At 41.0% G+C, this 12,841-nt stretch overlaps 1 protein-coding gene and 1 long non-coding RNA gene across 2 annotated transcripts in view; one reads left to right on the top strand and one right to left on the bottom strand.

The window, feature by feature from the left end:
* LOC310732916 overlaps positions 1-12,841 on the top strand; it is a 302,995-nt gene that overhangs the window by 64,849 nt on the left and 225,305 nt on the right. The gene's annotated exons all lie outside the window — the stretch shown is intronic.
* Positions 7-2,776, bottom strand: LOC310732912 (tetraspanin-36-like). Its single transcript, XM_083553682.1, has 7 exons — positions 2,638-2,776; positions 1,295-1,486; positions 1,081-1,155; positions 778-873; positions 530-673; positions 305-388; positions 7-208 (listed from the first exon to the last, which is right to left on the bottom strand). Exons 1-7 carry the CDS (start codon positions 2,695-2,697, stop codon positions 134-136), a joined length of 726 nt encoding a protein of 241 aa, XP_083409808.1. The 5' UTR covers positions 2,698-2,776; the 3' UTR covers positions 7-133.

Raw genomic sequence — 12,841 nt, forward strand, 5'->3', positions numbered from 1 at the left:
AAGACCACAACAAAACTTAAAATACTAAGCCATAAAAGACTAATGTGTGAAATGTTAGTATTGTCACTGATGAGATTATGTAAAATGTCTGACTATCTTCATTATTGATAATGAAGAAGCTTTATGGAACCTTTTACGCATAAAGTGTTTGGTAGGCATTTCCAGGTCTTCGGCAGATGATAAAAGAAATGCTTAAAATACCTAAGAACTGAAGAAAAGAAAGAAATTGTTACCAGTGCAAAAATTTCCACATTATTCTTTTTGTAAGCAGGTAATTGCTGTACAAATTATAGGCCTAACATACCTTTATGATGGCAAATCCTAAGATGACAAGCAGGGCAAAATTCAGCACACCCTGCAGCAGCTTCTGCAATTTATCTACACATCCCTAAAAAAATACAAAGACTTCATTGCAGGGTTTGATTTCGAAGAACATCATTTGTCCCCCAAATGATAAAAATACAGTAATTGTAGAGATCAGAATGGTTTGACATGTAAAATAATGCAGTTTAGATTTTTTTTTGTTTACACCAGTATTCAGCAGATGTGGCTGTTCCAATTTTCCACTGCACGGTTCGTCTGCTCTGCAGCATGATTCAGGGACAGTTTTATAAGCATAGTACCATCGAAAATTTTTCCAGTCGTTGTAGTCAGTTAACCCACAACATTGCAGCTGGAAAAAGAGAGAGCAAATAGACATGTGCCATTATTAAAAAAAAAAAGTACAGCCTACAGGTTTTTAATAATGTATTACACCTAATTATAATAATTATTTACCTGAGTCTGCAAGTAATCCACTGCTTTGGATTGTGAATTATAGCCATCGTACATATAAAAAAAATGATACGCTGACCCGTACAAGCCTTCACTTATCTGCCAGTAAAAAGATCATTCACAGTTATTTAAAAATCATTTAAGAAATATTGTCCATAGATCACAAGGCTCTACCAAATAAAAAAATGAATTTAAGATAAAAGCTTATAAGATTAAGCTCACAAAATACCAAACTACATTCATGAAAGTGGACACCAAAATAATACAGTAATTATAAAGCAGCAATTACCAAACCAGAAAACTTACTGATGGTTTGTACACGTAGCCAAACACTAAGGCAGTGACCTCTGCAGCAAAGATCAGGAAGATGATCAGTAGGAACTGCATGCAAACAAAATGTGCATGAAGAAAGAAAGAGTTAAAATAATTTGCTTCTCCTTTTTATTTTTAAAACTGAAACTCAAAGCGAAATATATTTTCAATATTTTCGGGATTGTGCTCCAGGAATTTCCGTACTCACAAAGCCTAGGCCAATTTTAGACTCCTTCAAAGTTGCACAGCAGCCAATTATGCTGATTGAGAACATGACTCCGGCCACGGCAAGAATGATGATTGCAGGGACAAGGCCATAATCGTCAACCCTGAAGTCATCAAAATTCTTATAGCTGGTTATGAAATAAGAGCCGACATACGTGAACGTCGCTCCTGACAACTGGAGACAGAGAAATCACATTAAAAAAAAAACAACTTGTGAACAACTACTGAAAACAACAGCGTGACCCGACTGCATGACAAACACGCACAGAACATTGTGAATATTGCTAAATAAATACATGACACACAGAATACAAATCCAAATACAAGACATACATTTCCGAATATGTGCCTATATCATTTTCAGATAAATAAGAGATTAAGCTTTACAACACAATAGTTGTTGTTTTGACTTAAACATGTGGGTCTGATGGTTTATCCAAAAAAGCATGTGACACAACAAGAGCCCAGATCTCGGTCACAGGACTGAAAGTTACTTTGCTGCACTAATTTTAAATTAAAATCTGGTCTTGTGTCTCTCAGTGTAAAGCCCCAAAAGGCCTAAAAAAACCAGAAAGAAGAAGTTTGGAAGTAGTCCTTGTTAACTTTCATCTTGCTCATCATGTTTAAGGATGTAACGTGTATTCCAGAACAACTATTCCACTATTCCAAATGATGTTTCTTGGATTTGTGACCAGAAAACTTGACTGCTGTAGAAAGTTACACTTTCAGCCACAGATTAGAGAAAGACAGTGATCGGTTATGACTGAAAGAAGCTGTCCATAAGAATACTCACTTTGTATGAATCACATCTCTCATATAGGCTTTAATAGGATTCCAACTTCCCACTTTATCTTTGTTCGCCTTTAAGAGGCGTACAAAATCTATTGATTTTTACAATGCGGCATTGAAATTTTACACGTGAACAAGATTGAGAAATTTGAGAAAAATATGACACCGAAATTGACGTGTTTTTATCCGAACAAACAGAAAAAACCCAGAATACACTTCACCAATACTGTGGGGGCTATCAGTAATGTGGTAGATAGATACTTTGCACTTTCTTGCTTAGGTTTATTATGTTTATTTACAGAAACTGAATCAGCAAACTAATATATTATATGTTTAAGAGTATTTATTATCTTAATATAATGTATTATTTTGCTGATTCTAAAAGTATTGTTCTAAAAATATTATTATTTTTAGAATAATAATTTTATTCTACTCCAAATTTTGCCCACAGATATATAATATACTGGGATGACTTTCAACATTGACTATAGTTTCATCTGCTAGTGGGTAAAACGAGAATAGAGACGGTATACTCACCCAAAATAATAAACTAATAAGCAAAAGAATGTTCTTAGATGCTTTGACCCCGAAGGCCATGTCTATAGGTCAATTATAAAATAAACGCGAACTTTCCGGTTATGCGTATCTCAACGATGGGATATGCTCTCTGAAACAAAACAGCCGTTACCCACTCTTTATATACTAAGTTGCCTACTGGGTTGCCAGGCATGCGTACTAAAAAACAGTGTGACTACTGAGTATACATTTTACCATCTTTGAAAAAATATGTACTTTTATTTTTATTTTATTGTTAATTTTGTACTATTATTTAAGTGTAATGTTACATTTTAGTTAAGCAATAAACCTAAAAAATAGCATAGAGGGTAGAAATTAAATATCTGGCAATATACAAATATTAAAATGCCGCTTATGCGCTCACAGGCTCTCAGCATTCGGTGCGTTTCCACTTGCAATTCTTAAACTAAACTGTAGGTGGGGACACAACCGCATTTTTGGGATCCAAATCAACGGCCCAGTGTCGTGAATCATTTCTTTAAACCAAATTCTTTTATACAGCTTAGCTAATATTCTTTTATATGTCTTGGGTCAATTGCTGCCTCGGTGTGAAGCTCTCTAGTTGCTTTACTGTTTTTGTTACGTTGCCCTGTTTTTAGTGTTTCAAGTAGTCATTCTTAAAAGGGATTAAAAGTCATTCTTAAAAGCTGCAGTTTGAAAATACATGGTGAAGCCGGCCGCAAGTTTTTTTCGTCTAATCGTCTTGCGAGCTGTTAAAATGTATGTAAGGACGCTTCAGAACGGTGTTTCTTTTATAAAAAAAGACAACAAAAAGATGTTTTGCTTTTTTCATCAGAACACAAATAATACACTTTAATGTTTGTGGTATGTGTATAAAAAAATCTACTTTTTCTTCTTTCGGGTTCTCCCATTAGTGGTCGGATCATCTATCTCCATACAACCCCCATACACCCCCTGTCCTCTACATTTGCCTCTTTCAACCCAACTACCTGCACGTCCTCCTTCACCACATCTTATAAACCACATACCGTAATTTCCGGACTATTAAGCGCACCCAAATATAAGCCGCACCCACTGAATTTTACAAATATTTTTATTTTTAACATAAATAAGCTGCACCTGTGTATAAGCCGTATATGTCTACACTGAAACTAATTAACTTTACACAGGCTTTAACGAAAGACACGTTACACATGGTGTAACGGGTGAAATATGTTGTGCTTCCTTTAGGAGCATAGCGGTATTTTGGGAATAGCCTGCCACTGCATTTTTTTCGGTATTACTGCACGTGTGCAAGACCCAGGATTATGTGTTTGTTATTTTCTGATGCTGATTTCTAAGTTTCTTTGACTAACCCGTAACGCTGTTGCCAAAAAATAATAAAGCACGAGTTTTGGAAACCTGTCTGTGCTCATATGATTTCTGTTGCAACTGGAGTTAGCGAGCTATCCCTTAACCCAGACTCAACGCGTTATCTAAACAGTAGCATACCAAGTAAGTCATTGTTCACTGTCCTTCTCCTTCCTTACACAACAATTACTCATGGAAGTTTATCTTTTGTCATCGTTGTGCGTTTAAAAATCACCCGGTGGAAGCTTTTCTCCCGATGCCGTGCAGCTCAGAGCACAGGTGAAGTGCGTTTATTCGTTTCCGTTCGGAAATTCAATTGGTCTAATGTTATGTCGCTCAGTTTTTTGGCTTGAAGTTTGTGAAACCCGGGAAAAACCCAGAAAAAATTCATAAATCAGCCGCTTCGTTGTTTAAGCCGCGGAGTTCAAAGCGTAGGAAAAGTAGCGGCTTATAGTCCGGAAAATACGGTATGTATATAAAATCATGGCCCATATTCAAATACTCTTAAACATCTTACTGTATAGACTTTGGACTATACAGCAAATTGTAAAGGCAAAATCACTCCAAAAATCAGTGAAATTAAATTGTCATATTCAAACCCTTACAAAAAGTTTTCTTTTATATGTTTGCTAATTTATTCAGTCTATCTTTACTCAGAAATAACCCTGACTATCACTGTATTCTAGTTGCTGGCAATCAGGTCCAATCAAATTTCACAGACTCTGTAACATCTTATAACTTCTTTGGGGATATATACATTCCTAACAGGACTCATTTAACACACAACAACAATAAGCCATGGTTCACAGAAAGACTCAGACAGCTTTGTCAGGCCAAAGAGGATGCCTTCAGGAATGGGGACAGCATCTTGTACAATCAGGATAGAGGCACACTGATAAAGGAGATTAGAGCGGCCAAGAGGAGCTACTCTTATGTCTGAATGAGTTTTAATGTAGATTTGAATCTCTTGGTTTTACACTTCACACCCATTCTGACCACCTCACCACTCAACCATCAACACCTCCAGCAGCCCCCCTCTTTCCTTCTCCTGTACTTCAGATCAGTTTCACAAAAATATTTAATTAGCTTGTCTAAAAACCTGTGCAGTCCAGATGGCTTCCATATTTTCACAGCTCTTTAACAGATTACTGGAACTGTGCGAAGTGCCTGCCTGCTTTAAATGCTCCACCATCATCCCCATCCCAAAGAAACCAAGAATCACTGGACTACAGACTCTTTGCCCTAACATCTGTGGTCATAAAGTCATTTTTAAAGACTGGTGTTGGCATAAGGACATCGCTAGACCCTTGCTGGACCCCCTGCAGCTTGTTCACCTAGGGAACAGGTAATGTTGATGCAGTAAAGATGGGACTGCACTTCAGGGACTTGTGCAAAGATATTTTTTGTGGACTTCAGTTGATCATCACAGTGGTCCAGAACAAACTAGGCCTGCTTTCTCTTCCTAGCACTATTTGTCAGTGGATCACCAGCTTTCTGACAGTAAGTCAACAGCTAGTGAGATTGAGAAAATTCATGTCAAACAGCCATTCAATTAGCACTCGTAAAACTTCTTCTTCTTTCTACTTCGGCTGCTCCCATTAGGGGTCGCCACAGTGGATCATCCGTCTCCATACCACCCTGTCCTCTACATCTGCCTCTTTCACACCAACTACCTGCATGTCTTCCCTCACCACATCCATAAACCTCCTCCTTGGCCTTCCTCTTTTCCTCCTTCCTGGTGGCTCCATCCTCAGCATTCTTCTACCAATATAACTTATGTCCCTCCTCTGCACATGTCCAAACCATCTCAATCTCGCCTCCCTCACCTTGTCACCAAAACGTCCTACATGGGCTGTCCCTCTAATAAACTAATTTCTAATCTTGTCCATCCTAGTCACTCCCAACGAAAACCTTAACAACTTTAGCTCTGCTACCTCCAGCTCCGCCTCCTGTCTTTTACTCAATGCCACTGTCTCTAAACCATGCAACATCGCAGGTCTCACCACAGTCATGCAGATACTCTTCTATCACAAATCACTCTTGTCACTCTTCTCCACCCATTCCACCCTGCCTGCACTCTTTTCTTTACTTCCCTAACACACTCTCCATTACTTTGCACTGTTGTCCCCGGGTACCTGAACTCCTCCACCTTCTCCACCTCTTCTCCCTACAACCGCCCCAACTCCACTTCCTGTACTCTGTCTTACTCCTACTGACTTTCATTTCCCTTCTCTCCAGCGCATACCTCCACCTCTAGAGGCTCTTCTCAACCTGCTCACTACTCTCACCACAAATCACAATATCATCCGCAAACATCATAGTCCAGGGAGACTCCTATCTGACCTCGTCTGTCAACCTGTCAATCACCCCTGTAAATAGGAAAAGGCTCATGATCCTTGATGCAGTCCAACCTTCACCTTGAACCAGTCTGTCGTTCCTACTGCACACTTCACTGCTGTCACACTGTCCTCATACATGTCCTGCACCACCCTCACATACTTCTCTGACACACCTGACTGAAACCATACTGTTGCTCACAGATGGTCACCTCTATTCTCAGCCTGGCTTCCACTACTTTTTCCCATAACTTCATGGTGTGACTGATCAACCTAATTCCCCTGTAGTTACTGTGTGTCTGCATATCTTCCTTATGCTTAAAGATCGGTACCAGCACACTCCTTCTCCATTCCTCAGGCATCTTCTCACCTTCCAGAATCTTGTTAAACAATCTGAATTGCACAAATTCTGTTTAATTCTGTTTACATCTTTCTGTTTACACTGCACCTTATTCTGTTACGACAGGTTTTACTGGCGGAGCTATTTCCATTTTTAATTTTATATTTTGTGTATTGTGTATTGTCCTGCACTGTCCTGTGTTGTCTTGCACTGTCTTGTGTTGTCTTTTGCACTGTTTGCACCAGCTGCACACATGCACTTTATGTGGCGAGGATCTTAGTTCTCGGCCCTGTGTTCTTCTGTTCTGTACTATTTGTTTTATGTTGTTCTATGTAGCACCTGGGTTCAGGAGGAACGTTGTTTCATTCACTGTGTACTGCATCAGCTATATATGGTTGAAATGACAATAAAAGCTTCTTGACTTGACTCTTGACTTGACTTGGTTAAAAACTCCACTGCCATCTCTTCTAAACATCTCCATGCTTCTACCGGTATGTCATCTGGTCCAACTGACTTTCCACTCTTCATCCTCTTAATCGCTGCTCTCACTTCCTCCTTAATAATCCTATCCACTTTCTGCTTCACCAACTCCACATCATCCAACCTTCTCTCTTTCTGATTTTCCTCATTCATCAGCTGCTCAAAATACTCCCTCCACCTTCTAAACACACTCTCCTCACTAGTCAACACATTTCCATGTCCATCCTTTATTGCTGTAACATGCAGCATATCCTTCCCAGCTCGGTCCCTCTGCCTGGCCAATCGGTACAAATCCTTTTCTCCTTCCTTAGTGTCTAACCTCTCATACAGCTCCTCATATGCCTTTTCCTTGGCTTTCGCCACATCCCTCTTTCCCTGCTGCATCACCTTGTACTCCTGCCTACTTTTCTCATGACTCTGTCGATCCCACTTCTGTTTTGCCAACCTCTTTCCCCTTATGCTCTCCTGCACTTCCTCATTCCACCACCATGTCTCTTTGTCTACTTTTCTATTTCCAGATGTCACACCAAGTACCTTTCTAGCTGTCTCCCTCATTACTCCTGCAGTAGTTGCCCAATCCTCCAGCACCTCTTCACCACCACCAAGCCCCTGTCTGACCTCTTTCCTGAATCTCACACTACAGTCTTCCTCCTTCAGTTTCCACCATCTTATTCTTTTTTCAGTCCTCACTCTCCTCCTATTCTTCTTCGCCTCCCTACAGACCACCATCCGATGCTGTCTAGCTACACTGTCCCCTGCCAACACCTTACAGTCTCCAATCTCCTTCAGGTTGCAGCTCCTACATAGAACATAGTCCACCTGTGTGTACCTTCCTCAACTCTTATACATCAGCCTATGCTCCTACTTCTTCTTAAAATACATACTCACCATTGCCATGTCCATCCTTTTAGCAAAATCTACCACCATCTACATTCCACATTCCTCTAATTAAAACCATACCTACCCATAACCTCCTCATCACCTCTGTTCCATTCACCTACATGCCCATTAAAGTCTGCCCCAATCACCAATCGTTCATTCCTAGGTACACCATCTACCACTTGTAATTCACTCCAGAATCTTTCCTTCTCCTCCATCTCAAAGCCCACTTGTGGAGCATAGGCACTGATGACATTTATCATCATCCATTCAACTTCCAGCTTCACGTTCATGCTCTTTCCATCCACACAATGATAGAACAGTTTAAACCCACCTCTAATGTTCCTGGTCTTACTCCCTTTCCACTTGGTCTCCTGAACACACAACATATCTACCTTTCTCCTCTCCATCATATCAGCTACCTCTCTCACTTTACCAGTCATAGTACCAACATTTAAAGTACCAACCCGAACCTCCACTCTCCTACACTTCTTCTTTCTCCTTTCATGTCTTCCTCCTCTCCTTCTCCTCCTTCGGCCAACTTGTGTGCAAAACTATTAATATTAATTAAAGTCCAAAGACATTTTTAAGGTTTTTTTTAATACACTCACTTTTATACACACTGCTGCTGATGAGTATTTGGCAGTGGTATCTGATGTGTAATCTTATTTTAAATGAAATCAGAGAGAAATCAGCCCAGTAGTACATCGGAGCAGCTGGTCAATGACCTGAATAGGGCTGGGACCACTGTTTCCAAGGTTACTGTTGGTAATACACTAAGACATCATGGTTTGAAATCTTGCATGGCACGGAAGGTTCCCCTGCTTAAACCAGCACATGTCCAGGCACGTCTTAATGCCAATGACCATTTGGATGATCCAGAGTAGTCATTGGAGAAATTCATGTGGTCAGATGAGACCAAAATAGAACTTTTGGGTCATAATTCCACTAAACGTGTTTGGAGGAAGAAGAATGATGAGTACCATCCCAAGAACACCATCCCTACTGTGAAGCATGGTGTGGTAGCATCATGCTTTGGGGGTGTTTTTCTGCACATGGGACAGGGCGACTGCACTGTATTAAGGAGAGGATGACCGGGGCCATGTATTGCGAGATTTTGGGGAACAACCTCCTTTCCTTAGTTAGAGCATTGAAGATGGGTCGAGGCTGGGTCTTCCAACATGACAATGACCCGAAGCACACAGCACATAACCAAGGAGTGGCTCTGTAAGAAGCACATCAAGGTTCTGGTTTGGCCTAGCCAGTCTCCAGACCTAAACCCAATAGAGAATCTTTGGAGGGAGCTCAAACTCCGTGTTTCTCAGCAACAGGCCAGAAACCTGACTGATCTAGAGAAGATCTATGTGGAGGAGTAGGCCAAAATCCCTCCTGCAGTGTGTGCAAACCTGGTGAAAAACTACAGGAAATGTTCGACCTCTGTAATTGCAAACAAAGGCTACTGTACCAAATATTAACATTGACTTTCTCAGGTGTTCAAATACTTATTTGCAGCTGTATCATACAAATAAATAGTTAAAAAATCATACATTGTGAATTCTGGATTTTTCTTTTTAGATTATGTCTCTCACAGTGGACATGCACCTACGATGACAATTTCAGACCCCTCAATGATTTCTAAGTGGGAGAACTTGCAAAATAGCAGGGTGTTTAAATACTTATTTTCCTCACTGTATGTTTCTTATATTTGTGACCAGAAAACTTGACTGCTGTAGAAAGTTACACTTTCAGCCACAGATTAGAGAAAGACAGATTAGAGAAAGTCAGTTATAGTTGTGTCTTCCTAAACAGAGCTGAAATGTTCTGGTACCAGGACAGATCCTCAGAGACGTGAACTCCCAAGAAATTAAAGCTGGAGACCCGCTGTACCTCAGTTCCATTGATATAAACAATTTGTCAATTTGGTTTGACAATTTGGCAATTTTGGTTTGATCTACAAACAAAGAGCATAGAGCTGTTTGAAAGAAAAGCCATTTTAACGCTGAGAAGGAAACAGAAACTGATCAGGGCATAGCCAGAACTAATTTAAATGTTGTGAAGAAACACTTGTACTCAACTAGACATGGAACAGGAAAAACAGTTGATGATAATGAAACTCAAAGCTTAGAATCAGGATTGAAGATGTAAAAAAAAAAAGACCAAACAGAAGATGAATAGCAAAGATTTAGAAGGCCATATTAAAATTCAACAGAAATGCTAGTGCCAGCTTGATGAAGTTACTGCAAGCATGGCAAATGCAACCACATATATTCAAAACATCTCATACATCTATCTAGATGAATATATCAGAAAACTAAACCTAAAATCTGATCTATTGTCACATCTTACATGTTTGTTGTTCTAATATGTTTGAAAGTGACTGTATATATCTAAAAGTTTTAATACATCACATCTTTTAGCTGCATATGTATAAACAAATCCTGCCATCTTCTGGTTGCAGTACATCATCAAATAAAAATCCAAAATTTCACATAGTATGAAAGGGTTACATTAAACATACATATACATTGTACACATGATTGTACACTTCACGCTGCATAAAATTATTATGGGTAAATCATTTTTTTAATCAAATGAATACTGGATCATAGGGCTGGGCGATATGGCCTAAAAATTAGTTTAGCGATTTAAATCGATTTCCCCCCCTGCTTAAAATCGAACTGCATATGACAAAGAAAATGTTCAAAAAAAGTTTTAATTTTATTAAATAAAGTTTATTTACTCTTCTGGGATTATAACCCACTTTTGGTTAAAGTGCAATCAGAAACAACAAGCCAAAATTACAAGCTGGCAGGCCTTGCCATTGTAAATTGTGAAAACAGAACGTAACATAACATAAAATAAGCAAACCTACAAAGAAAAATGTTTTATGAGTTTTTAAATGTGGAACATGATTGAAAATGCACCTGAGGTTTTAAGTGAATTTGCCTTTACTTTTCATCAAAACTCCACAGTAAAATGAGATACAATTTAACAGAGTAATAGACAGGGACACTGTAAATAAAAATAATTTGAAAGATTGAGCAAACCTATAAAGAGAAATGTTTTATAAGTGTTTGAATGTGGAACATGGTTAAAAATGCAGTGATGCTTGGAGTGATTTTGCCTTTACTTTTCTTAAAAACTCCACAGTAAAATGACTTGAAATTTGAAATAAGAATATAGTAGACAGGGAGATTCTAAATAAGAATTATTTGAAAGATTGAGCAAACCTAAAAAAATCTTTATGAGTGTTTGAATATGGTGATTCAAATGCTCTGATTTTTCTGTTTCTTAAACGGAAACGCCGTTCTGAAGCGTCTTTACAGGTATTTTGACCGCACCCACCACCCATACCGTAAATGTGCGATTAGACACGCAACACTAAACAAAGTGCGGCTGCTTAACCGTGTATTTTAAAGATGTGGCTGCTTAACTGCAGTCTTGTGCTGCCGCTGTCTTGTTCCCCTTCAGGAACTCGAGCTGCGTCGAAACGCTATGGGAACGCCCCTGCGTGACCGCGCTCTGAACCACGTGTGTAATCTGACCAATAGACATTTTGAACGTGGCGTCATCAGCGGGCGACGTCGCATAAACTGGAAGCTACAAATGGCTGCGAGATGGACCAGACGCTAGCTTCTGCTCGTTCAGGTAAGCGCTGTTTCGCTGTGTTTTCTCTGATCGAGTGATGGCTGGCAGACAAATTTTCAGAAAATGTGTGAAAACGCGTTTCATTACCGCTAAGGATTCGCATGATCGGTGTGTTGTTTGCCTGGGAGTGGAGCATGCACAGTCGGCTCTCGAGGGAGTCGATTGCTCGCATTGTAGCCGCATGGCTATGCGCACGCTTCGCTCCCGGAGAGCGCTCTTTGAGAAGAGCTCTCTCTCCCTCGCGGCTCCGGCTCCGGTCCCGCTCTCGCTGAGGCGAAGCGGCGCCGGCGCTCGTGGGGCTTGCAGGCCGATTAAGCGGCGTGGTAGGAGTCGGATGAGTCCACTTCAGCTTCGTCTGCTGAATTGAGCTTCTGCTCTCTCGGAGAAGCAGGCCCGATGGCTGCTTAATCTCCCGGTACGAGCAGCGCGGCATTACATGCCTCTCCTTCCCAGGAAGGTGAGCTGATGGATGCTAGCGAGCCTGTGGATTCCTCTCAGCCTGTGCTGTATGAGGAACTCCTTGAGGTCATGACGTGAGGGTTGCTAAGCTGGATCTAGCTTGGCCGGTGGAGCAGCAGAAGCAGCGCGCACCCAGTAAGCTGGATGAGCACTTTCTGTGTCCTGTGTCACTTCCTCTGTGCCGGGGTCTGCCGTTTTTTCCCGATCTGCGCGCCGAGGTGTTCAGTTCCTAGGAACCCCGTACTCAGCGCGTACTTCGTCTTACCACTCCTCGCTCTACGCGAACGTGGTTGGGGCTAAGGCGTGCGGCTACGGGGCGATGCCGCGTGTTAAAGAGACACTAGCCAGCTATCTCTCTGCTGGCGTGGCATCGTTGCTGAAGGCTCCGGTGTTCCCTACCAAACCGCTATGTGCTACATCAGCTTTAGTAGGGAAGGCTTACGTGGCAGCAGGTCAGGCTGCGGGTTGTCTCCACACCATAGGTGTGTTACAGGCATACTAGGCTGACCTGCTACGTGATTTGGATGAGGGACTTAGCTCCGGGGCCGCTGACATTAAGGAGTTGCGTCGTGCTGGCGACTTAACCCTTTGGGCCACGAAACACACGGCGTGGGCCGTTGGTCGGTCCATGGCGGCCCTGGTGGCCACAGAGAGGCATCTGTGGCTCACCTTGTCTGACCTCCCAGACAAGGATCGAGCTGTGCTCTTGAAC

Source organism: Silurus aristotelis (assembly GCF_946808225.1).
Source record: "Silurus aristotelis genome assembly, chromosome: 11".
NCBI lineage: Eukaryota > Metazoa > Chordata > Actinopteri > Siluriformes > Siluridae > Silurus > Silurus aristotelis.

Excerpts from the sequence above, each read along its gene's own strand:
- LOC310732912 (XM_083553682.1), bottom strand. The coding sequence starts at position 2,697 with ATGGCCTTCGGGGTCAAAGCATCTAAGAACATTCTTTTGCTTATTAGT. Across the intron at positions 1,156-1,294 it reads CTAAAATTGGCCTAGGCTTT|TTCCTACTGATCATCTTCCT; the intron begins GTGAGTACGGAA and ends GTTTGCATGCAG. Across the intron at positions 209-304 it reads TAGGATTTGCCATCATAAAG|TTCTTAGGTATTTTAAGCAT; the intron begins GTATGTTAGGCC and ends TCTTTTCTTCAG.